Genomic DNA, 27,918 nt, shown 5'->3' on the forward strand with positions numbered 1-27,918 from the left:
CTCAGTCACATAAACAGAGAAATTGTAAATCCCTCCTAAAAAGTTGTCAGACGCCTTACAAGGCTGCCCATTAAAGTAATGGTGAGAGTGACCCATGACACAGATGGGATTAGTGCAGAAGGCAGCAGGGGCATGTGGCGATGTCACAGACAAACACAGTACCTGATAAATCTAAGTGCTCCAGGGATGTCCTTGGCAGGCAGAAAGTGATATGCACTAGGGCAGTGCCCTGGGCAGGACACACACAGTGCTATAGGTATTGCTGCTGCTGTGCTGTCAGCCCTCTGTATAGGGAGGCTCATTACTATCCAGAGTGGTGACGTCACGCTGCTCCAGCAGTAGGGAAGAGCAGGGCAGCTCTCAGTGGGCACAGGGAGCACTTCTCTCCTCCCAAGTGTCCTGTCACTTTCTGCTGTCCCCATTTTATTCTAAGGAATAGAGCCTGAGGCTCAAAGCACAAAGTCATTCAGTGCACTGAACTTCTGCAAAGCCTGCCTTGTCTCTATAGAACCAGGCACTGCCTAGTGTGAACCTCTCTCTGCTCATTCACCCACCTAGCTGGAAGCCTGCTCAGTCTCTGCAGACCTGCCCCAGGCAATAAAACTGCTTCTACCTGACAGCTGCACCGGGCAAGGTTTAATGCCCCTCATCTGGAGACTATTGGCTGGCCTGGCAGAGAAGAGTCGGTTCAACTAGCAAAACATTTCTGGCACTTCGACAAAGTTTATTCTTCTCTTTCCAAAGTATCAGGGGAAGAGGATGCTTGGAGGGAGCCGGCTGGGAGAGAAGTGAGAGCTGGACTACCTGTCATCACTGCAACCCAATACTGCAACCTGGGGGCACCATGAGCAAACCTGCAGGATCAACAAGTGGGTACCTGGGGGGGATGGATGGATGGATGGATGGATAGAGAGATAGAGAGATAGACACATAGATCTATATCATGCACATGTATATTGATTGATTGGGATGGATAAAAAAAAGAGAACACATATTCTATATTGGGAATGTTTATAATAATTGATATAGATGAGCGCTCTAAATCATGTGTATGTATATTAGTTGATTTATTGACTAGTCGGTAAATCTAAATATACAGATAATGAATACATAAATATATCTAAATCACTAATATATATATATATATATATATATATACACATCTTAGTTCATTGATATGTCTACGCCATGCATATGTATATTGATTTTGTGATTGACATATAGATAAGTATGTGTGTATAATAATATATAATAATAATATTATATCATACATAAATAAACGAGTTCACTTACAAAACGTTTGTAAACTAATGCCGGTGCCAATGCATAGAGTTTTCTTTTTTATTACTTTTTTTCACTTGTTACTTTTTGTCTTATTTTATGACTTGTAATTTCTGGCAGGCGTTCTATAAAAGTAGGAAAAAGTTTAAAGCTGCTCACATAATCAAGTTAAAATCGGCTTTCAATGCAATCTACAGCACAAGGCATCCCGAATTATGGCAAATAATCCGAGAAACGAGGGATGAAGAAAAACCCCAAACTTTAAAGTCCCATTCGTGCTAATCCTGAATGTGGCCACTTTAGCTGTGGGAAGGGCTGTGTGCGGGGCATTGTGTGCTGCAAAAGTCGCTGCTAATCCTGCCAAGGTTTATGTGGACACTGAGGAGGGAAATAAGGATTACATATTACATGGTTTCTCTATGTACATTTTCAAAGTTTCCAACCCAGGAGAAAAGTGCTGAAATGTCTCAGCAAGTGGTGTGTGACTGATTATAAATGATACATTGTTATAGAATGACCACAATCATATGTGTCTACTCATATATAATACATTGTTATAGAATGACCACAATCATATGTGTCTGCTCATATATAATACATTGTTATAGAATGACCACAATCATATGTGTCTTGCTCATATATAATACATTGTTATAGAATGTCCGCCTGATTCATGAGTCTTCACATCTTCATTTCAGGAAAGCGCATTTGCCAAATACCCATATTTATAAGAATGTATAATATCAGGCACGTTCCTGATAGTAGTTTTAAATTTATATTGTACTGTATTAATAATAAAGACTGTATAAAAGAATAATCTAGATTATATAGATTGGAGCAGCAGCCATTTATCTATCTATGGAATGACCTCTATAATGGGCAATAATTATTAGGAAAGTGATCAGGCGCAAAATGTGGCCAAGGCACCGGCTATGGATACATGGAGGGATTAGTAGATTTTCCTAAATTTAGATGTGTGGATTTCCATACTAATAATGGACATTGAGAATATTTTAAACACATAAATTGATAGATGGAATAATAAGAAAATATATATTATATATGGAAATAAATGGTGTTTTTTATGTAAAAATAGAATAGAATAGATAAACCAAATCATCATGTACAGGGGGTTGTTCAGTCCTAGAAGGGATATGTATGAATGAATGGATGATAGATAGATAGATTCATATGGATGGATAGAAGTATAAGGGAAAGCAAAATAGATGTTCCAGAAGGGATAGATGTATATTCAGACTGATCTATAGACAGCTCAGTTGATAAATGGAAAGAAATATAAATTGATGCATAGATTGATCTACAGACAGCTGTACAGGCAGATTGGTTGCTCAGAGTGATGAGAGCATAGATATATAAGTAATTCTTCACACATATAGATTGATGTAAAGATCTGCACAGACAAGTTGGTTGCTCAGTCCTAGAATAAATGGACATACATATGGCTGTACAGGGAGAGAGGCAGGTTACTGTTCTCTATGGCAGGATGTACTAGGGCTCCCATAGCGCTCACACAGGTGCAGTAAGTAATTAGAATGCCCCAATGGCTCTGGCTAGATGACTGTACAGCAATGTGAAGTGATCTCTGCCTGGGTGGTAATAGGAACCCAAGCAGCAGTCCCTTAGACTCAGACTAACTTCTTTCAACAGCCTCTGATGGTAATTACAGTAATCTAAGCTGCCATATATCTTTAAGCAATTATAAGACACAAAAAGTCCCAAAGCCCCCCCGCTGTGAGATGTTAAAAACGGTTTCCCAGTTCAATAAAAATGTGTTTTCTCTGGTTGTACTGTCAGGAGCAGGCTGCCTCTGGGGCTCCTCCGACCCTAATTAATCAGTTGTCCTCATGACCTTGTGTCTGGCAGCATTGCTCTCATAATTTTTATTAGAATTCCATGTCCTGCAGAAAGAATGAATGCCATGGCACTGGGATCCTGCGATCACCCCTGTGCCATAGGCTGGGTCCCTGCAGCAGGCAATGATATGACATTGATGAGTGGGGGCCATGCAGGACAAGCTGTAATGATGTGCTGGTGTGAGTGTGGGGTTCACAAGGTGGAGTTTGTATGGATGGAAGCTAAGCCTGCAGGAGGGGGTGAGTGCTCTCCCTGTTAGCATTGTGTCATACCAGAATTCCCATGCTACTCTTTTTGACGGGTCACTGGTGAATCAATAGGTAGGTGGCAAAAAGACCTTGTAATTACACATGAATATCAACACTGCACAAATATTTCTGCTCTCAGCCTGCAAGCTCAGGGTCTACCTGTCAGTGTGTACATTGAGCACTGCCATGGACAGTATGATTACTGCTGGATGATATTCTTATGACTTGTATGAGACTTTCTATGTAGTGACTTCACAGCCCCCTTCACTCCCACCCAAGCTTAATCCCTCTTTTCCCCAGCCCTGTTGTATGCAGCAGCTGTCCACTTTCATTTAGCTGGAAATGTGGCAGCTTGTGCTGGTTAGAAGCAGTCAAACGGAGGAATCATTAAGTTAACACTTCATCTAATGTCTCCTGTCTTGCTCAGAGCATTGTCTTAATTAGCGCTGGAGGGGGAAAGGATTTCTCATGGCATGCCACTTGTTTGTAGCTATGCCACCACAGGTCCACCCAGTCTGTCCCTATATATACTACACACAGTGCCCACATACCAACTGCATGCCAACCAACCATGGGGATAACTTGCTAAAGTAGTTTAAAATCTTCACACAATTGTTTGCAAATCAATTGTCCAATCTTGTAAAAAAAAAAAAAAAAAATCTAGTTTACTTATTTCATCTGCGCAAGATTGGGTAATTGTAGGGATACTTACACAATTTACAGAATGGACATTCTTTAGAGAAAGCAGCCTCAGATACACTTGAAGAATAGGAATTCACCTAGACTCATAATATTTTTTTCCTGTAAAAAAATATTACATAACTTTTATACACAAATACATCTTACATATCACTTAACAAAAATGCTAAAACAGCTCCTTCCCATCATCTTCTCAGGATTATAATGGAGAGTAGAGAAGATGAAAGAATCAAGACACTGATGAGATTTCAGGTTACAGTAAACCATATACTCTGATGAGTTGATGAACTTAGTCACTGAACTTTGCACTCCTTTATCAAATCTTAAAAGATAGCTGAGTCTATAACATTTGTTGGCATATGTTTGTTAATACATAATTAAAGTAACTTAGACATTTGCAGCCATTCTGATATATTGAGGCTGATTTGCTAAGGGAGTTGAGAATCTTCAATCAATAAATTGTAGCTGAGTTCATGTTAAATACTCAATTATGTGCAAGGTGAAATAAATAAACAGGAATGTGCTTTTCACATGATTGGATCATCGAAAAGATTTTCAGATCCTTCAGTAAATCAGCATCGGATAAAGGAAACAGCCTAGACGTTTATTGTTATGATGGAGAGATGCCTAGTAAGAATATAGCTACACATGTATGGTGACCGATTTGTTTCAATTTACATGACAGTAATTCATGGATATTAATAATAAATATAATCAGTATAGAAAAGATCATTTCACAGCGAGTTAAATGTCTACAATACTTAAAATACAATTAGATATATAAGCCTGCTGCGTATTAGCCCAATGTTATCATCTACTTGGGTCCATGTCACACCTATATACAAATCTTATTACACTGTTTTATGATCATGTCAGATCACAACCAACAAAGAAAAAATGTACCACGTGTTACACAAAAATGTTTTGCTTCATTATTACAAATACTATTTCATGGAATAGAGATACTAAATTCGATTTAATAAATATTAAATGACACCTGTTACAGGATCTGTAGTATTATTCAGAATATTACAGATGTAGTAAAACGAAATATTGTGAGTTATTAGAGAAGGAGAAACTAGAAGAGATTAGGGTGTGTAAAAGTAAATGAGACAATCTTTGCTGTATACGACAGAAGTGACATCCACACTGCATATGTAATGAAGTGGTAAAAAGTTAGCATTTATTTCTTTGGACTTGTTATTTTTTAAAAGCAATGATTTTTTTTAGTCTGCAATGAAAATGTTTTATTTAATTAGTGCAGTGTGAAATGTTCATTGTATTAAAAATCAAAAGGTGAGAGTTGCAGTAGTTTAAAGTCATAATTAAAACGTTTTAATGCTTTATAGAACAGTTTACCAATCTCCTTCACATTAGCCATTATTCAATTTTGTTTTTTAAAGTGAGGTGCTTGCCTCATAAATTTTAAGTAAAATTGGTGTATGAAAAAATAAATGTAAATGTGAACAGTGCATATTTAATATTGAAGTCACATGCTGTCACATTTAAGGGAAACATTTTATTTTTATGGTGTATTCCCTCTTGTGCACTTGTAAGGATTTTGGTAAATATGTGATATGTAAATAAAAATAATATGTATATATATAAAAATAATATATATATATATAATAATATGTTAAGAAAAAATATTTATTTTATTTTTCTTGTTTTAAGAAGATTTCAGAGGTCTACCCCCTGGTCCCACACAGTATTTTTAATAATAAAATGTTTACTTAGACGTCTGTTTTACAGTACTGCTTTGACCAGAAGAAGAGGGTAGATCCATGAAAACGTATATTAAAAAAATGAACATATATGTATCACAGTACTTTTTAATATATATTCTTGGAAAATTATCAACTTCATGCACATTACATATAATCTTTTTGGCAGAGAAGAACTTGAATATTTTTTTAAGGGGAAAGATGTAGTTTCCTTCATATATATATATATATATATATATATATATATATATAGTGTATATGTAATGGAGTAAGGGTTCAAATACTATTCAGGATTTTTTTTTCTAAGAAACAACAGGAAGCAAAATTAAATTTCTCCACAGCCAGTGACGTCTCTTAGTTGTCAAAAGAACAAGCGTCATTGGGGGATTTCTCCTCTCTTCACAATTCTGAAATCTCCCCAATTTTTAGTTCTCATTACAGAGGTCATAAGTATGGGGTGAATCTCTATGGCTGAGACACAGACAGCAAAGTTTGATAGGAGTTTAACTCTTCATTACTAAAAAAAAGGCTTGCTTTAGCTTACATTTTACCCTTTGCTGCTCAAAGTCAGCTTAGATAATTGAGCATGATGTCACGTTGGTCATAGAAAGATGTCTTATTAGGATTGATAAGGGATGTGCTAGTCCTCAATCTTCTCTCAATCTATGCAGCACATGTATAATAAAGCTATTTCTTGTCTCCCATTTAAAATATTCCGAATTTAGTCACACAGGGATCTTTTCTAAAGCAGGAATACTTCAGTGTGTCATAGCAGTTAAAATGCTGATGATCATCCTTGCTGAACTTGGATAAGGACCATTATTTGTACAGATTGGGCCAGCCCCTGGTCAGGCTAAGGTAAATGATCCTAAATTGATAAAATGAAAAAAGAGATAAATTGATAGAAAACATCACATTTCCAATAATGTGCATGGAATAAAAAGATAGCCAACTCTCCTAGAGGTGATTGGATAAAGTGTACACATTTACTCACATCATCACACCTTAGTAAATTAGGCCCGGAGTGTTAGATGTCAGACAGGCAGTTGGATGTGTAAATTCTAAAATGATCATATGCATATTGCAATGCAATATTTATTATGTGATTTAAAGAGTGTGTAGAATTATTATTATTAACCCTCTCCTGACCAATGTGGGCTCACAACATCCCCTTATTTTATAAAGGCAAATTCCCATTTGGTTTAAAGGGCCAAAAAAAAATCTTCATGTCTGGTTATGCTGATGGTCTAAAAACTCTTTGCAATGCAAGGAATTACATATCATGCCTACCATTACAAATAGCTATGTGTGTATACAAGTTTGATTTTTTGCAAATATTTTATTAAATGATAAAAGTTTATATACAGGCTAAATTTTAAAATATACTTGTTTCAGCTTTTATGAAGCTACAAGCTTATTAACTCCATCAATGCAAGACATGGGAATGTTGGCTTCTATGGATAAAAACTTGGCAGCAATGAGATAGGACTCTGCACCAATTCCTATGAGAGGTTTAACCAAGGCTTTATTACTGCTATATCTCTTTATTCAAAATTGGACTTACTCCTTAAATCCTTTCTTTTACTGATGTCATTGCTGTCTGCATAAAGAACTGTTGTTTTCATTATGCAAATTACTTTTTTTTCAAAAGACACTTTAGTAAATAAGCTCAATCATTTAGAAAAAAGGGACACATTTCTTGTAAATGACTTGTAAGCACCTCCTAAGTGATTGCTGAAGCTATATGATAATGCTAGCTGTAGATTGCCACAATTCTGGAAATATAAGCAAGCAATAATTGTATTTATAATTAACCCCTTAAAAGTACTTTATTACAGCATGGTGCCGCAGTCTATAAAGTGCTTTGGGAAAAAAAACTATTATTTGCAGATTTACCTACAGATCCTTAGAGCTGGTAAAACCTACAGTCATGTTGTCAGTCTGCCTGCATAGGCCTAGGTTGTATAGGCTACTTTAGGGGGTTAAAGGGAATCAGTATTTCAGGGTTAACAGGGTTATTTACTAAGTTTTTTAAGTGGTCAAACAAAACTATATTTTTGTAAAATACAGAGTGGTTAGTATAGTAGTGGTTTTTTTGTTATTTTTACATTTCCTCTTGAGAAAATCAATCCTATACATTTAAGGCCATATTATTTAAGAGCATCCCTAAACAATGCAAAAATGGCTGAATAGTAATCAGCAGTGCAAAACCACCAGTGTGACACTCAGCACTATGAAAAAATGCTGCAGAAACTGGAAATATTCACAATGGCCATGCCGAGAGTGAATTTAATGTAGCATTATTGTGATTACAGAAAACACTGGTGGAATGTGAGAGTTATTTATGAATTGCTGCACATTCAAATGTTTTTTATTTGAACATTTTATGTATTATGTTTAGTTTTTTGTTTACAAATATTTAAGCAATAGTATATACTTTTATTATCTAATGCTAGGCTGATAGTTATTTAAAACTGATTTATTAGTTATTAAAGAGTATTCATTTGATAAGGAGGAATTAGGATCAGCAGACATAAAAAAATTGAAATCCACATTTCAGACTTATGAATGGTGAAAATTGTTGATGCATTCTTGGCAATATTTTCGTACATCCATATTGGTCCTATAATGATAGGGGCAGAATTAGCAACCAATAGGAAGGCTCAGGAGGTGGAAGACCAAACCCAACTATTATAGGAAAGCTTAGGATTTTTATACCCTGCCTATATACCCTACCTAACTTGAATATACTGATCATTGTGAAATTTGGTTTAGATGATAGTTACTGTACTTTGTGATTCTTCTCTAAATGTTAAAAATGCCCAGATATTTATAACAGATACTTTGACACATAAAATTTTACAAATTAACCCTGTTTCTGATTGCTACTATAAATATGCAATCAAAAAATTAATAAATAAATAAAAAAAACTCTTGCAGTTAAGAAAGTGATATGAATGGAAGTCACATAACTGTACTGTCATCTGCTATCTCATCAAAATTGGAGATCAAATTTTACGATGAAAGAACAATTAAGTAATCCTCTGTTATTACCTCTTCTTTATAAATGTGCCTGTATGTGTTCCCCAAAGCCATGACCATTTCTGACCACGGACAAACTTGGACCTATTAAGCTCTAAACTTTTAAGGCTTTGTTTAATAATTTTACGAATGCTCACATGCTTGTTTAATGTGAATGCTGCTTCTATGCTACTGTATTCATTTAGCAGCAATCACTTTTTGTAGCTTTACATACCAAATATATTCTGTATTATATTAGCTGTGAAGGTGGAATTGTTGGCTAAGCATATATACAGACATCTCTTTTCATAAATTTTAGCCATTATGTTATTAGATTAGTTTTAATCACTAGATTTACATAATTTTAATAATATAAATAGTTTTCTTGTTAACGGTTATTTTAACTTAGGACTGTTCTTAAAGATAATAATAGCTGCACTTTGATAAGCAAGTATCTGAACGTGTTTGCCTTTAAAAATTATTATTGATTGGTGCCATCATTGTCTAATGAAATAAATGATACAAACTCATAAAAGCCATATTGAAAAAAAAAATGCAACATAAAATTGAATGATGCACCCAGTGGTATGGTTTAGGATTTATTTTTCTACAATTTGAAATGAACTCATTTTAGATTCCAAGTTTTATATGTTTTGTATTTGTTATAACATTAAAAAAGGATGTTATCTTCTTATCGGTCAATAATTTTATGTTAAGTTGCTAAATATGCCAAAAACTTTGAGACTTTGAAGATAACATATCAAAGTACCATCTCTTTAGGATCACTTAAGTTCTCTTTTTACGCACATTAGCATCATTAGTAAATTGTAACCCAGGACAGTAAAAGGACATGAGTAGTTACTTTATTCAGGGGTCACATTTCTTGAGGATTCAGTTGCACTAATCTAAAAAACTCATCGGATCATTTTCTTTAAATTGTGTTTATGAGAGGGAGATATTATCCATGTTAGTAAGACTGATTACCTAACGAACTAGTTATTGTTCATTTATAGTAAATTACTATAATAAACTAACTATAAAAATAACTATATTAAACAGGATTTGGCTTGCACATGATAGGTTTGATAAAGTCAAGTCAACTTTCTCTTTTTAATTAAGCAAAGTTAACCTTCTCTTGCTTTAGTGAATCAATAGCAGTTCAAATGTCCTAAAATGTCCTACAACATCCTAAAACATCTCAGTAAATACTGGTGGTATATTTAGCTATATCCTTGCACAATAAAATCCTATTTTCCTCTGTCTCCTATATTTGAAAAATCATACCTGGAATACCAGTACTCCCATTGGGCCATTACTGCTGTTCTACCAATGACATTCTAAATTGTTTGGGAGTTTGGCAGATAAGCGTTATGATGTGACAGGAAAGAAGAGGAAGTGTTCATTTTCAAATGCCAGTTTCCTAGACCCAGTCTGTGTGGACAGTGTGGTCACTTGCTGACTGCAGAATTCACAGGCGGCTTCATTGTAATAATGTACATTGTCTGTAATGAAACTTTAAAGACTTTAAATCCAATTCAACATATTTTTACATTTTTGATGTAAAAAGAAAATAGAGTCTATTGATAAAGACGGGATGAGTAGATATAAGGTTCTTTTACAAATCCTTTTTTTTTGAAAGGTCAATCTGATTTTATATGGTGTCAATAAATGCTTTGATTGCCACTACTTCGAGACATGAATGGTGATCAGGCCAGCAGAAGATTGGACAGGGGAACACACCAGGGGCACAAAAAATAAACAGCCTACTGTGGCAGCATTAGTGTGATGATACTTTTTCATAATTCACTCTATAATCTTTTACTTATCTTAATATTAAAGTTTTGTCTCCTTAAAGCTTTTTGAAATGAAAGAGTCAATGTGTCTTCCATTGCTATGAGTAGCGACTCACAAGAAATGCATGTAACACATAAAAAAAAAAAAAAGCACCATACATAAAATTGCTGAACCTCTCAGATGTGACTCAAATACAACATAATACAATACAGACAATAAAACAACAAAAATTGGCATTTGCATGCTTAAAACCTAAGCATACATATTGAGTTTGGTTTAAAGGCTGTTCAGGTAACAAAGCATATGTGAGTAAGGCTACGCACACACGTGCAATAATTATTATAACGAATAAGGACCGATCAATGATTATTCATGATTATTTTGAATGATCGTATTGTGCACAATTCTGCACATGCTGTAACAATATGATCAATGTTCAAATAAAATCCAGCAATAATGTACACGCACTAGATACAATTGTTTGAACGATGCAGGAAGTGACGTGTACCGGAGAAAGTGTACAACAGAAACATTCATGATCACTGAACGACTGTACACGCAATAGATAGCAAATGATCGTTGTCCAATCAGATCCGCCGGGACAGTCGTTCTTTTCCAGCGACATTCCTTGTTCATCGTCGTCATTGGCCACTTTTTTTTGTTAACGATTATTGGACCATCAGTCGTTAATTGTTCATCAATTATTGCATGTGTGTACGTAGTCTAGATAAGGCGAAATTATGTTTATACTGAATATTTATTTATGTATATTATTATATTATTTACTAATCAAACACTTGTTTATTGTGCATATTTAGTGTGAATTGTGTTCCAGTATGCACATAAATATTTTACTGTATAATTTGCTAAAAATTCAGTTTTACCCTGATAGTAGTATCATGGAATGCAAAAAAATGTAGAACCTTATTTTTTAATTCTGTAGGGGTTCTTTCTGCAGGAAGTATATGGTTTAAGGTAAACTTTCAGGAGTGTAATGTGCATTTCAATGATACATAGAAATTTAGTTCATCCCTCAGGCAGATCTGTACAATCTACAAATAAAGTTCTCTTTATATATATTTTGAAGCTAAGTTTAAATTGTTTGACTGGAGTTCTCTAATACACTAACAAAGTACAAACAAAACATTACAACTTTAACAAGTCCTTTTGTAAAATGGTGATAGCTAACTAAATCATGAAAAAACAATCTTTTTTTCATAATAAAAACTAAAATATTGAGAATTTAATGACTGTACTGTATCATTGGTAAACTATTGTGCCATCTAATCCACCATGGATAGCTTTAATCAGTTTGCTGAGTGAAATGCTCCAGATCACATTGTAAATCTTGCCTAATGAGTTCTCGTCTTTCTAGTGATCTAACAATACTGGGTTTTAAAGTTACTTCTCCTCTATGAGTAACCCTCTCTTTATTGATATGACCCAGCTGCACATAAAACTCTCTTGAAATAAGATCATGTGAATAAGGGGTGGCAGATACCACAGGGCCTACAGATGAATTTTGTAATCTGCTTACATTTTATGTAGCTTAATATATATATATATATATATATATATATATATACATACATACATACATATATATATTTATATATATTAGATGGCTCCTGGTTTCTGTTCTTGATGTTACAATACAATATGATACAGCTCTGCTTCTGAGATTAGAAATAGATTATACTAAAACAACATCATATTGGATCCTATTGCTCTTGTTGTGTAAAGAATTGATTTAGTGCTAAATTTTTGATGTTGTTTAAGCTTCTTAAAAAATAGCTGCAACTAAATTAACATCAGTCAGAGATGGGCAAGATCTGCGGGAATCTGAATTTTCACTGTTAAGGAGACTGTGTCATTAGCGGGAGGAGGAGGAAATTGCTGCAGGTGCAAAAGTGCAGGAAGCTACCTAAGTATTGCTGTCTGTAGCACTTTGCCAAACCTTATTGTAATGGTTACAATTCTTGAGCCCTTCTGACAGGTAAAACTTTTATGGTTCATAGGCTGCCCATCATAGTTATGGGCTAACAGGAAAGTATAGGAATCAGTATCAGTAACATGCTCCCCATCTCTACTCAAAAGTGTAAGAGTTTTACCTATCTGCATGATATGACGATTGGCCATGACAGAGTCATAGTAAAGGTTGTAACAGTGGCCTCCAAGGGATAGATAAATGGTGTTGTTATTTACTTGAATACTCTTCATCTCCAAATCTGGGTCTGAGAGGCTGGAGGAGAAGAAACATATTAGTTATTAATATTAGTTAGTTAAGTCTTTTATTGTTATATGTAATCCTGACAGCAATTTTAACATATGACTTCTTTGTGTCTGTTTTTAGCACTGAGCTAAGGCAGGGGACAGGACGGCATTAGAACAGAATACTGTTGTGACAGCTAGAGAAAACACTTAAAAAGTAGTATATGAAATTATTCTAGAGGGGTTATACATTATAATTTTTTTTAAATTAAGGTAATGTTTATTATAGTAAACTTTAACTACTTTACTAACAGAGGTTTCTTTCTATATTTTCTACGTAACTATGACAAGGATAGTTATAATCTAATATTTACAGTTGAAAATATAAAAAATAAAAAAAATATGCCCAGTTTGTTTTGGTAATATTCTGGATTATTTTTTTGAGAATGAGATTCGGATCTGTGCAAATATGTAAGTGAGACACAAAGGAAAGATCTAAGTGTCTCCCCTCAATTTCCATAAATACATAGCCACAGACCACCTGGTGGCTGTAAGTGGTACTGCTGGGTTCACACTTTTTACAAAAAGAAATCTTTGCCTCAGAACACATCTCGTAATGTGTTTTATATGCAGGAAGTAGTATACATTTAGGTTACTCCCAGGTCATAGTAATGTAATCAATAGGTTCTATGATTAATAGTTCCATTTTATCCTTAACACACTTTTCTAAATACAGATGCATGTGTATTTTTACTGGAATCTTTATGTTCTTTGAGTATTTCTTACGGAATCATGCAGAAATTCTTCATGAAAGAATTTCTGTACATTGCCTGTGTGCAGGGTTTGCTTGTATTAAAGACTGGTCAACTGCTTCTATCTCTCTTTGTGTAGGGTGATGGGCCTTGTGTCCACCCCCTGTAGTTTTCTATTGTCAGTCCTGATTGGTACCAACCCAATTCCTCCTTGCACATTATCTATCCAACATATTATTAATGTCATGCTATTTTAGAAGTTACTATCCCCTTTTATAGAGGACATCAGGCTCCATTTAAAAAAACAGGGAATCTGACATTCAGAATTTCTGGTGGAGAATCCATTACTGCCATTGAAATACAGGGACCTGGAAGATTCTCCACTGGGAAATGTTGGGGAGGATGCCTGATTTCCTGCTGTAGAAATAGAGCCTAACGTTCTTGTATATAATTTGTGGCTTTTGACAAATACATTGAAAAAACATTTGCACTAAATGCAATAGGCCCAAACTGTGATCCAGACGTTAGCAGTGTCAGTATTTGTATGTGTATCCAATAGACTTACCATCTTATAGAAGTCACTCTCTGCTTCTTGCTGCAGTCTGCACTGGGCCACAGAAATACCAGCTATTATATTAACAAGAATAACACTACAAGTGTCTTATATTGATGTATCTTAAGAGGGAGCGCCTGATTAGGGAGGCCTCACCATGTATAATGATAGCCTTGACTGCTCCAATAGGTTTAACATATGATCACTAAAAATAAATGTGCGCCATGGCCACATCAGACTGTGCTTGACCTAGGTTAAGGACAAGGAAGGAGGCCTATGTTCAAATATCTATTTTACAGAATGCAGTAGTGAAAAAAAAAGTTGTAATAGAATGCAATTGTCAGTACGTGGCAAAATAATGAGAAAAATGGTTAAACAACGACAAATTTAAATATAAAGCGCAGCATGACTAGGTATTTTTAAACTCCTGGACTACATTTAGCCCTGATGGGGCTTTTTAGTGATATGCAATACTACAAGACTTGACAGAACTGGACTTCAATCAATATTTCTACCAAAGCTTAATAAAACTGGGCAGTACAGAACTAGTTTACAATATAACCTGGCATCCTAGCTGAACTATAGTCCAGTGATGGTGTAATGGAAGAAAACTGAAGTTAATTCTGTTGAAAGTCAACAAATATTTAATCTATTGCTATAAGCCCATATTGTGATAACCAAAACTCCTTATATACTATTGGTTTTTGATCTTTTGTGATGCACCATGACAACTAAATATATTGGTTTAGGACAAATCTAGGCTTTAAGACAAATACACTGAGGAACTGCTCCCTACATTATGATCATGATATAATATAATATATATCACAGTATATACCGTTATATATCTTTTTATGTCGGTATTATTATAATACCTAGTATAACACCCATATGGTCATGGAACCATTGGCACATCCTAACAATAACCAAAGCTGTTCTTTTAGAGTTTCCACTAGGAAACAAAGCTGAACTCTAAGTGCTGCATAATTTGTTGGCGCTATATAAATCCTGTTTATTAATAATAATAATAATAATAATAATAATATTAATATTAATATTAATATTACAACCGTGTATTTAATAATACATCAATAAATGTACTTTTAAAATGCAAGCAGTGTAAATGTCTGCATTTGATCTGACATCAACCTATAACAATTTATTTACACGAAAGTTCACACTCTAAGGAGAAGCAATACAAATGAGCTGTATTGATTTTACACTAACAAAGAACATGATCATAGGAGGATAGGGCCAGTTGAATGCATTTCATCAGTGTATTAAGCTGTGTGTCTGCAGTTTTGCTTTAGGGAATAAGAATGTCACCTGGTTTCAGAGATTAAAAATACGATAATACATTGATGATGTGGCAATAACCTTGTAATGAGAATTACAAAATGTTAAGTGTCTGCTTACAGGTCGAATCTTGGACATTCCCTGTAAAGTTTGTGGAGACCGCAGCTCAGGAAAACATTATGGAGTTTATGCTTGTGATGGCTGCTCTGGTTTCTTTAAAAGAAGCATTCGAAGGAACAGAACTTACGTGTGCAAATCTGGAAATCAGGTGAGCACTTGTTTTTATAAATCCACGTGATATCTGAATAAAATTTAGAGATACAACTAGAATGACATATAGAGATCAGTCCATCAGGCAGTGCATTTGACATTTACTGAAACCTTTCCTGGTAAAGAATCAATTACTGACACATGGACCTGGAAGATTCTCCACCACAGATCGTTTCAGTGAAGATCAGGTTCATTGCTTTATAAATAGACCTCATAGTATGCATGCAACATGTGTTTCTTTAAAAGTATCTGTAGCCACGTTTGTTTAATTTTGTACACAGTAGGGAAAGGTTAAAACACCTGTTAGAGTTTCACTGTTGTCTGTGCACCCACTGGGGAGATATAGCCCTCTGTTTTAGAAATGGTTGTTACCACTACAGCTTGTGAAGGATAACCTTTTTTTTGTTCTGGTGGCAACTGTTTCCTACACTATTGAAAAATGTATTCATATACCTTCTAGTGTCTTGAAGGGAAGGGAAAATAGCCCCAAAGAAATGTGCTTGAAGATGGTGTACCATAAAAACAGGAAGAAAAGCAAAATTTCTACAGGCGAATAGTCATCCAAGTGTTAATACTTGCAATACATATCATCCACATATTAGAATGTTGGTCCAATCACCTAGGAGGGAAAAGTAGTTTTACAGATCTCAACCTGCTAACAGTCATTGCCAAATGATTTTGGCAGATTTATCCACCATTGAAAGCAATAAGCTGTGTGATACATGTGCTCAGAACTGTGCTTTTTCTTCAGTTGTACATTTGATAGGTTTTTCTCATGTTTCAGGCACAGTGAATGTGGTTAGTAGTGAAAGAAATTCATCATGATATGATAGTCAGCCTTTCACTTCCACAAGTGACTACACAAAAGGTCAAGTGCAGTGACTCATTTTTCATTACAGCTTCATACAAATATGCTTGAGAACCTTTAAAAGGATAAATAAATTGCATGTAAGAAACCTATGTCTTAAATAACCCTAAACATACAGATACTACTTGTTCTACAACCGCTTTTACAGAGAAATCAGTTTATTGATTGGTGAAAAAAATATTCAAAAGCCATATTAGTTTGTGATTTTAATGCTCAAGTACAAGAATGCCTTTTTTGTTTTATCCAACCAATTATATAAGAAACTATATATAGATGGGGTGTGGACCACATCAGTTGTAGAGATGACCAAGTATGCCTGGGTCTGGTTAGTTCTAGATATGGTGAATGTTATTCCAAGTTTGCCAAACCAAGAAAACCCCAACGAAAGTTACTGTGGGTGTTAAGTTTACATAGTATGCCGCATTCACATTGGCTAGTGGTTATTATGGCAGTTTGTTATGATTTTGTTAAAATTACAGCAGCTGGCAATAAAACCATTGGATGGGAATTGGTTATTAACCTTTAAGATAGTCAGCTTTAATTTCAATTCAATTTGAAATTACTGCAGTATCCAAATCAGCCTGAAAACCCTTGTCTGAAATGTGCAGTTCACAAAATACACACAGTCCATAGATAGCTACAATGGCTAGGCATAGAGCATCTCAACAAGCTTCTTCCTAACTTTGTAGAGAGATGGGAATCTTATTAAAAGGGAAAGGGGGAGTGTAAAAATTAAAATAGATTTCTTTACACCAGTCTGGATTACAATAAAAACATTTTGTATAAAAAACAAAAGGTATGAAGCTCTACTAAATCAGGATGAGTAAATAAGTAAAAGCTGCACATTTATTGTACATGCAAGTGATGTTTTATTGATTATATGATATATAAGTGCATAACTGCCCCAAAGTAGAATTGCTGGAGGAGATAAATGTACCTATTTATGCAAATTGAAAAAAATAAGTTTACCCTTAATAATAATATTAATAATAATAAAAAATATATAGTGGGTATGGTAAAAGTGAGGGAATATGATAACAAATAAATTCTTAGTTATGTAGAAGGAAATATAAAATAAAAGATATATATAACTCAAACCTCTCATATATCAGTTAAAAATATTACTGATAATATAGCCAATTTGGTGGTAATTTGAAAGACAGGTAGTTCCCGAGTTAAGGACATACGGACCACTCCTAGATACAAACGGGGCAGGACGGAGGCTTGATTGGGGGGAGGGGGCAGTTTGCATGACTTGCGGAAGTCTTTTGCTGTTCTGAAACCCCTTGTAACTCTTTAATGACCAAGACAAACTCTGCAGTTGTTTTTTTTTTTTTTGCATATCAAAGCACAGCTTGCTCCAGAATTTCATAAATGTCTAGGTTCCATAAAGCTTTTGTTTTTGCTTTGTTTGTGATTAACTCACTGTGAGGATTTTATACAGTAACTGACACCATGCTGCCTAATAATATGTTGAGACAAACATCTGTCCTAATTGCATTTAATAAAATAATATACATGTTCCGACTTACATACAAATTCAACTTAAGAACAAACCTACAGTCCCTATAGGGACTATAGCTGTGTAAAAAGTAAAGCTGTGATAGTTCAACTGAAACCAGAAATCCTGTTTTTATCATTTCGATTGGGTGTTTTAAACATTTTTTCCTTATTTGCTAAGTGTAGTGAATTGTATCTGTTCGAATAGCAGATAATGCCAGTTATTGTACATATTTTGAGTCCTCATGAGCATGTGTGTAGTCAGTCAATGATAATATTATATTATTACTGGCATAGAGGTGACCTTTTACATTGTGTATGTCCTGTCTTTACAGGGTGGCTGTCCAGTGGACAAGACACACAGGAATCAATGTAGAGCATGCCGCCTGAAGAAATGTTTGGAAGTCAACATGAATAAAGATGGTAATTAACATAAGAGCTCAATAAATGGTTTGTTCCCATTAATAGGACAGTGTGATCATTTCGGCCTAAATATACAATCATCTATTGTCACTCATATTAGAAAAAGAAAAAAAATCCAATTATAAGATTTTCTTAGCAATCAGTGAGACAGTCACTGGTATTTTTTTTAACATAAGCAAAATCAAAAGCATTATGCTTAAGAACAGAAGCCTACATTAAAATGATTGACATAGCTCTGGTAAAATATAGATTAATGTCGTTATTTAGAAAGAGAAAATCATAAGGAAGAAATGTTCTCTCAAGGACACAGTATGAGGGAAGATTTTCATGATTTTAACCTTTTAATGAAATGAAGTATCTAAGAGCCTGCTCTTTGCATCAATTTTCCAAATGAGTTTGATTAGTACTGAGATGATTACTGGATTGATTTCAGCTGTTCAACATGAAAGGGGACCAAGAACATCCACCATAAGGAAGCAAGTGGCTCTGTATTTCAGAGGACATAAAGATGTCAATGGAACCACGCCACACTTTCCCTCAGCAGCCTTGCCAACACCTACCTTCTTCACCGCTGTCAGTCAGCTGGAACCACATAAAATAGAACTGGCAGCAGTATCCACCACCCCGGAGAGACAGACATTGATTGGCCTGGCACAGCCAACCCCAAAGGTAAGTCAGACTCTTGGATTCCATGCAGCAAGTGCATGTAAATTGAAACTACTGATTTCAACTTAATAAATTCAATTTTAAAGCAAGCAAATAAAGTTTTTGGGTATACCTTGACATCAGCCTCTTGTAGTCCCTTAACAGCAGAGATCAGACTGAGGAGGTCAAAGTAGCATAACAGCCAATAAGTTTTGCCACACTGCTCATATGATAACAAGATTTAGGCAGCGCAGTGTTTTCACCCCCCAGTCACAGCTAGAGGGGCTAGACTTGTACAAGTTAGTGAACTGCCTTGATAGACGGGGTTTAAATCCTACAGCTGTATTGACAGATTTACAAATCCTTTGAAAGGTAAAAAACATCTCAGATGTCTTTCATCTGTGTTTTTAGATGTTTGTCTGCAGTTTAGCTTCAGGATATTGGCATTTATTTTGAGTGGAGTATAACGTTTTTATTTTACAACTTCCCTAAACGCAAATGGCTGGCAATGCTGTCAAGGGAACTATGCCAGCACCATAAATGGGAGGTTCATCAATTATGGCTCAAGGACTCTCCTAGCAACTTCTGGAGGAACCCTAGGATTCCATAGAACTCTGGTTGAGAAAGGCTGATTTATGGTGTAACACCCAGCCATTCTCTGTGTTATCTCCCAAGCCTAACCTTTTCTTCAAGGAGGCATTGTAACAGCAACGCCATAAGAAATTATTACATGCGTTCACGTGTTCTTGCAGTGGCAAACATGAGTATAAGTCACCAGACAGCCCAGTTGTACTAAGATGCCTTGCCCATGCCTGTCTCTGGCTATTGTATCTTAAAAGAGCATTTATTTCTTTACATGCTCCATTTTACCAAACTGTAGTGTAACATGATACCACATCTTGTTTTACATAAAACTATGTTCCATTTGTTAGGGCTTTTCCAGAACATTAAAAATTAGGTATTGCTTGTTTGGTGGCCAAAGAAGAAGCAGTGGAAGCAGAATATTGTCACCCTGATCTTGGATTCTCTACTTAGTGGGACACTGATCTAAAAATGCTTTAGGTCTGAGCACCCTTCCAGTATATCTTGTACAAGCCAGTAACGTATAAGGGGAATGAAGCCACCATTAGGATAGCAGCCCAGTTTCCCAACTTTTACTAAAACTGATTTAACAAAAATCCCTACTTTACATGGTCACACCTATTTTGTGTAGATATAATGCCTGGTTTGTTACAATCAAGACATTAAAATGTCCTGGGAGAGCAAGCCCTGGTACCAGGGATGAACAATTATTGGAGTATTTGCCTTATATCAACATAAAGAAATACCTATTTCTTTTGTGTTCTAGTACCCGCACGAAGTGAATGGAGCTCCATTGTACCTCTATGAAGTGGCCACTGAATCCGTCTGTGAATCTGCAGCCCGACTCCTATTCATGAGCATAAAATGGGCAAAGAATGTGCCAGCTTTTTCTACTCTGTGTTTACAAGATCAAGTGAGTTTTTCCTAATGATAAAACTGCTTTTTTAAAATGTCTTATTTTCTGTTTTGCAATTCTTTTTTTAAACGAACAGTGTTTGGAAATTTCAAAGTGCTACCCTGAGCATTGGTGCCCAGGCGTCTTATGTCAGCCATTACTATATTCAGAAACACACAGTAAGAGTTTCTTATCAGACAAACAAGAACCCTTTCACATTGGGTACAACTCAGTTTACCTATTAGTATAATTTTATTTTGGAAGAGTAGGCAAGACAAACACACAGAGGGAGAACAAAATCTTTGAAAAAAGTATGGTATATCTCAGACCAAAATAATTTTTTGTATGAGATAGGGTAAGGAATGGCTAAAACACCCTAAAAATGTGTTTTTCCTGTTTCATTGGGGGATTTACTTTTACTTCCCCTCTCGTAACACATATGTGTCTCACACGTAAGTGAGAGGAATTCTAAAAAAAAAAAGGGTCTCAATAGAAGGTTCTCCTTTATTATATTTTTAATTCAGTGTTTTATTAATTATGTCCTATTTAATAAATAATTAAAGATTTATCCTAAATTCCCCAATCAACCTATTCTTTCTCCTTGCTTAGCTATTTTATGAATAATTATTTAAAACAATAACATTTGAAAATAATTTACGATTCCAGTGGTTTGGCCTAACTTTTAGTACTTAAGAAAACACCCTACATTTTATTTTCATTTTTTATTACTGAATCTATATGTAAAAACTATATGAAATGATCTAAAACTATAATGACTGTAGATTGTTTGAAAAAACAATATTGGACGGCCATAATCCAGAAATCATGATCTGACCATCAGGCTTATTAGGGCACAATTTAAAAGCCAGCATCTTTCATGGCATGGTGGTTCATGGCATTAGTGCACGTGACATGGGTATCTCTTTAAGAAGACACCATTCATGGTTAACAATAAAAAAAATGACATTGATAAGTTTCTTTCTTAAAATACCAGTTGCCTGGCTAGACTTGAACATTTTGGGTCACTGATTTGAACAAAAAAGCATTCATGCCTTTCTGACTGATCTGCAAACTTTTTCTGCGCCAGTGATCAGTGATAAAGCTAGTGGGTCTAAAAATCAGTCAGGGAACTAGAGGCGTTAGACGAAAGTTAGCAGTAGCATCTGTCTTGTTTATTTTCAATTGCAATGAATGAGCCACGTTGAAAAATGGTCACCAGTTACCTCATTTAGGTCATTAGAGCTTCTGATGACCAATCTACAGCTATTATGCTGCTACTAAACCACTTTGAAAAAACTGATACTGTTTTATTAATTGTGTATTGATCAGAATAAAAAAGGCAAAAAGTGTCTGCTATATGAATTGTATCATAAAATGGTACAATTGCTAAATTATTATTCCAAAATAAACCAAATTACTACTATTGCTTATGCTGTTTCAAATCAGCTTACAAAACTACAACATTTATAAAGTAAAATCAATTTACTTTTTTACAGCTATTGGGGAAAAATATGACATTTACAAATTGATTTAGTTGTTTAAACTTGCTAAAAGAATGACATTTATAAATAAGATAAATCAGATGATTACAAATCCTAATATTTTGCACAGTGGATACAGTCATTTTTCAATTTTACACTTCAACCAATTTATATTCAAGAAGTGCACTCACACACAGTGTACAACCCATTTCTGTCTTAACAACACAGAACACTACAAAACCTATTAATTTCTAAGTGTCACTGGCAATGGGCAAATGAGAAAATATTCAGATAAAAAAGTTCTACATAGCAGTCAAACCATCTGTAAAATTGGATAGGGATGCATAGCTTATGTGCTTCTAAACCTATCATTCATTTACTGTATGGCAGCTGATGCTCCTGGAAGATGCATGGAGAGAGCTATTTGTTCTGGGAATAGCACAATGGGCCATCCCAGTTGATGCAAGCACGCTACTGGCTGTATCTGGTAAGCACCGCTCAATTTAATGACTTTGTTGCAGAAATTAACATTAAAATACATAGCCCGGAATATGAGCAACATGTGAAGAATAACAAATCCCATGTGAACAATAGCCCATACCTGTCATTTATCAATCTACATTTAAATGCAAATAGTGTTGTCTTGTTGTATTCATAACTGCCTGCATCATCATTGAAATGCTAATCACTGTGTTTGTTATCATCCAAAAGAGTACTTTATTATCATTTTCATAACATCGACACAAATATAGTTTAGACCACGATGACAGCTTCATGCTAAATGGCATATATTTGCTTGGATTACAAATGAAAGGTACGAAATCTATACTGTCTGATATGTTTGGATTTTAGGAATGAACACTGATAACACTGACTCGCAGAAGCTGAATAAAATTTTTGCTGAGATCCAAGCTTTACAAGAAGTCGTGGCGAGATTTCGACAGCTACGGTTGGATGCAACTGAATTTGCTTGTCTCAAATGCATTGTCACTTTTAAAGCTGGTAGGTATTTGTTTTTTGCAATTTTGTAAATTAATCTAGATGTACAATTTTTATTATTTTAATCACAGCTGAACACTTGCTTCCCTTTCTATTTCTAGGCTCAGTTTATCGTTTAATGCAAGGGTGTCTAACACCTTAAAGGCCACATACAGGCCAAGATTTTCGAATAAAGCCATTTAATAAACCATAACATACTAAATGTACTGTTGTCAAAAACTGCTAAAAATGTGTTCCGATCCTGGCCCCTCGAGTACTGGAGCTAAACCACCACCGCCAAGTCCTCTCCTCCTGTGTCACTGTCTGTATTCGTCTGTCATTTGCAACCCCTATTTATTGTACAGCGATGCGTAATATATTGGTGCTACATAAATCCTGTTTATTAATAATGACCACATCTACATCAATGCTTCATGCTTGCTGTCCCCCAGAACCTGTGCTTTTTTGCATTTGCTGAATAATAGTAGGATGTGGTGGTGGTGTAGTGGGGAAGGAGGGGATTGACCACAAAAACTATAATAGGCCATGTGTAACATACTGCACAAACTATGGTGATACCTGGGTGCTTTGAAGTTAAAACAAGCATACTAATAAATTTTTTAGAGATATGTCCAAACATTGACTTTTGCAGTTCCTGCTTGTTAATTCCTAAAGTGAACCTGCGCTCAATTTTAAACTTTTTCAACTGTTTGTGCTTCCCAAAAGCAAACCCTATAGCATTCTAGCTTTTACCATTATTAGCCAGAAAAGTCTTTCTAATGCCTTTTTCCAATTACAGTTCTGTGTTGACTGGTTTTTATCTGGTTTAAGTATATGGAAAGGAAAACTCACTTGATGTAGGTCAAATCACTATTGCTCTAGGGAGGATTTGTCCATCATAAACTTTAAAACTGATGTGTATAATACTTTAGTGTTTCATTGTACATTTTTTAAAATTTTTCAGTGCCCTTATTGTGATTTGCAAAAATATATATTTTTCTTTCTTTTGCAGTACCGACGCACAGTGGTTCTGAACTGAGAACTTTGAGAAATGCTGCCGCAATTGCAGCCCTACAAGATGAAGCTCAGCTTACTCTCAACAGCTACATTCATACTAGGTGAATATATCACTTGCATTTACAAAAGTCTTATATAGGTTAAGGTTAAGAGTGCTACAGTTATTAAAGGCATTTGACAGAGACTGCAACAACAACTTCTAAACAGTGAGCAGTAATGTCTTTCTACTTTCCCAGGTCCAGCAATGCACTGTGTATACTAATGAATAAAAATAAATAAATTACACAAAAAAGAGAAGGTACCAATGACTAATGTTGAAAAACACATACAAACATTTATTTCAATTGGTCATTTGTTTCTCTTATTTCAAAATGTCACAAAGCATATAGAACAAAATAACATAAAAGATAGAAAAGGAAAATAAACCAACCATCATTAAATGGATGACAACATTAATAACTAGCTCATAAAACATAATAGCTTACCATAAATGTTCATCTTAACTTTATGTGACTATTTACTTGTCCTGTCAATTTTTATCCCTGCACCTGTTCAATGACTGCATAAGTTTTTTAATGATCAATATGCAGCAAAACAACTCCAGTTAAAGTCTGCATGGGGTCTTTATGCCCTGTGTGAACTAAGTCTATGGTAATAGGAAAACAGCACAGAATAACATTAAAATACAGATGTATTGTCTTCCTGATAAGCTGCTAATTAACATCTTGCAATTTTCTTTTAATTATATAAAATATGTTAACTAAAATTTTGGAAATCAAGAGAATAAATGTAGTAGGCCAGTAACAGTAAAAGATCAGACATGAGACCAATATATGAGTCAAATTAAGGTTACACTGAAAGGAAAACATGTTTATGTCTTAAAAAGTGCTGGAAAGGAGCAGGTTAAAAGACTGAGCACCAAAGCTTTTTTGCCATTGTACCATATTAAGAGATTTAGAACTGCGCAAAATGTCCCAGAGAATCCACACATTTCTGAGCTACCCATGTCTCTAATGTAACGCATCTTCTTACAATAAATTATATGCTGCTATATGCTTTGTTAATCTCAGTATATTGCAATAATATACTTTATCTGCAATATGCTGGAACAGAGAACCAAGGAAGACAAACACTGTTTTGTAATCTGCTTCATTGACAAATGCCCTTGGTTGGGATATACCGCACACCTAATCTCATTACAGCATTTATTCTCCTGGATGCCAGTGGTAAATGCTGTTGTAGCACTTCTACCCATACTGCCATTGGCAACATGCCTATTAGGGAGCGCAAGGATTAGCCCTATTGAAACTCTTACACCCTTTTTCTAACTATGGCACTTGGGGAGAGAGGTCTTGGAAACCTTTAACAAATCAGAGCCCACATCCTAACCTAGGTCCCAAATCATTTAATAGCACCAGCTAACCTAGGTCTCACACCATTTATTAGCACCAGCTATTATCTGGATTCATCCTGAATATCTTTAAAACCTGAAAAACGAAAACATATATACATATATTAATTACACTTTTTTCCCCCACAGGTATCCAACCCAGCCTTGCCGCTTTGGAAAACTCCTCCTTCTTCTACCTGCATTACGATCTATTAGCCCTTCAACAATAGAAGAAGTGTTTTTCAAGAAAACAATAGGCAATGTCCCCATCACAAGACTGCTTTCAGATATGTACAAATCCAGTGATATCTAAAGAAAAGGATTTCTCTCAAGCTTTAGACTTTTGCATTCTACCCTTGAAAACCACAAATGCGTTCACAAGTGATGAGACTTGAGAAGACAAATATTGAGATTTTCTTTTATTAAACAGCCATCATATTGATGTGCTTATTACCAAATCCATTTTGCCACATGGAATATCATTTTGGTTCTACAAGTGCAGAAAAGGATAAATATATCTTCAAGATTTCCTGTAATAACTTTGTGTTAATGTACATACAATAAGAAAGTGTTTCTATCTTTTCTTTGTACTATAAAATATTTCACATTTTTCCATGGCTGTAGTTTCAGAATAAAAAAAAAAATCATCCATATAGAACAGTATGTGATTGTTAGGACTGTGGACATTTGGAAGAGATACAGACAAAACCATGTGGTTGTACGCATTTCCAATGTTACAATTGGACTAAAACATGGACTTATACCCCGCAGCACACCAAAACACACCTGATTGCCACAGGATTTAATGAACCTGTTAACTACCGCAAATATGGGACCACATCTATGATGTGTTTACTACAATGAAGAGATTAGCTATTGAAAACACAAATGTTCAGTGGTTAGAACATCCTTGGTCACTTTGATTATAACAGGAGTTTATAATTGTGTGTATGTATTATATTTTATATATATCACACACCACTGTCTGTTATTTTTGTATGAGGCCAGGTTATTTTAACAGAGCAGCTCAGTCTTTCATGATATGTGGTATTGTGGTTAGTTTCTGTGATACTATATTAGAAGCCATTTCATAGATCACAAAGGGTATGTATGAAGCTGGTTAACTAACAAGATGAAGGCCAAAAACCATTAAGAGTTTGGAAAACCCCTTTGATTTGATCACATGGGCTGACAACAGATCCTCTTAATATCCCAACTGAAGTCACCTAAATATGTCCTAACAAAAACTGTTTTGATTGTTCTAGCACTTTTCTGTTTTAGCCATTGTGAATTGTGTTTAAATATGATTGTATGGTCCAATGCACACCTAATGTCCTGGTCAGACACACCTACTCTTTTTCCTAAACTACTCGAGGACACTTGTGATGAGGCATCTGGCTTTTACTCCAGCACAATGCACTGGAATGGGGAGAAAAAATTAAGAACATTTATTTAAAAAGAATTTCAAAGTGAAAACTCTGATGAGACTTCAGTTGGGTTAAGGTTATCAAAGCAACATCCTAGCTTTCTAAACATTTTTAAATGCAGAAAAGGCCACAGAAAGTGGGGATTTAAATATTTAAACACATGGACAAATTTGTCCTAGACTCATGCACATGAAACAATTCAAAATGAATAAACCATATTACATTACAGTACAATAAATGGCAGATTATGAAACCAAACTCCAGGCAAAAAAGTTTTTTTTTTACCAGCATATAAAACAAAGTGACACTATCTTTTGTTACAAAATTGTAATTTACTGTTATATGCTTGGTCACTTCACAATAAATAGGTATATACACATTAGGTGCAGAACTTCAAAACCTTAGTATGATGTTTGCTGTGCATTATAAATTGTGGGTAGCTAATGTATTTCAGAATTCTAAAATAATTTAAGGAATGGATAACACGCTAAATTATATTTTTTTATATTTGCCTGGAGTTCCAGTTTAACTAAATGAAGTCACGTGCAAATAAAATGTCATTGTCCTGTAGAACAAATATGTACCAATTACTTACTGACAAACCCCGAGTAGTAAAGCTCTACATTTAGTACAGTTTAATAGCAGTTTTATGTTCCAAGTTTTCAGTGTATGATTAGATTCTAGCACTAAAGAAATCAGCACTTCAACTATTATAGACAAGTAAAATGTTCCTTGTACAGTGTCATCTAATTGTGAATTTAAAGTTGTCCTCATTTCTTTACAGAGAATAAAATATATTGAACTTAAATTCTTTCAATTATTTTCCTTTTCCATGCATATGGAAATTGACTGAATTCATCTCCGTTGTAATCTTTGAAAATATTATATTTAACAGTGCGAGCAGCTAGAGAGGTCTGGGGTGCCTTTGTTTAATACGAGTTTGAGCATAGGTGCACTTTAAAGTGAATCTGTGATTTGCCCTTCATGG

At 34.9% G+C, this 27,918-nt stretch overlaps 1 protein-coding gene across 1 annotated transcript; it reads left to right on the forward strand.

The window, feature by feature from the left end:
- Positions 1-385: 385 nt before the first annotated feature.
- Positions 386-27,757, forward strand: NR2E1 (nuclear receptor subfamily 2 group E member 1). The gene is made up of 9 exons (XM_072408731.1): positions 386-869; positions 15,577-15,722; positions 18,428-18,515; positions 18,949-19,184; positions 20,509-20,655; positions 22,509-22,605; positions 22,971-23,120; positions 24,109-24,214; positions 25,654-27,757. The coding sequence occupies exons 1-9, from the start codon at positions 845-847 to the stop codon at positions 25,814-25,816; spliced, it is 1,158 nt and encodes a 385-aa protein (XP_072264832.1). The 5' UTR covers positions 386-844; the 3' UTR covers positions 25,817-27,757.
- Positions 27,758-27,918: the final 161 nt, after the last annotated feature.

This window comes from Pyxicephalus adspersus, chromosome 4 (genome assembly GCF_032062135.1).
Source record: "Pyxicephalus adspersus chromosome 4, UCB_Pads_2.0, whole genome shotgun sequence".
NCBI classification, from domain to species: Eukaryota; Metazoa; Chordata; class Amphibia; order Anura; family Pyxicephalidae; genus Pyxicephalus; species Pyxicephalus adspersus.

Bases quoted from the DNA above. Each gene is read 5' to 3' on its own strand.
- NR2E1 (XM_072408731.1), top strand. From the start codon at position 845: ATGAGCAAACCTGCAGGATCAACAA. The intron at 18,516-18,948 runs GTAATTAACATA...GATTGATTTCAG, and splicing joins AGTCAACATGAATAAAGATG to CTGTTCAACATGAAAGGGGA. The intron at 19,185-20,508 runs GTAAGTCAGACT...TTTGTGTTCTAG, and splicing joins TGGCACAGCCAACCCCAAAG to TACCCGCACGAAGTGAATGG.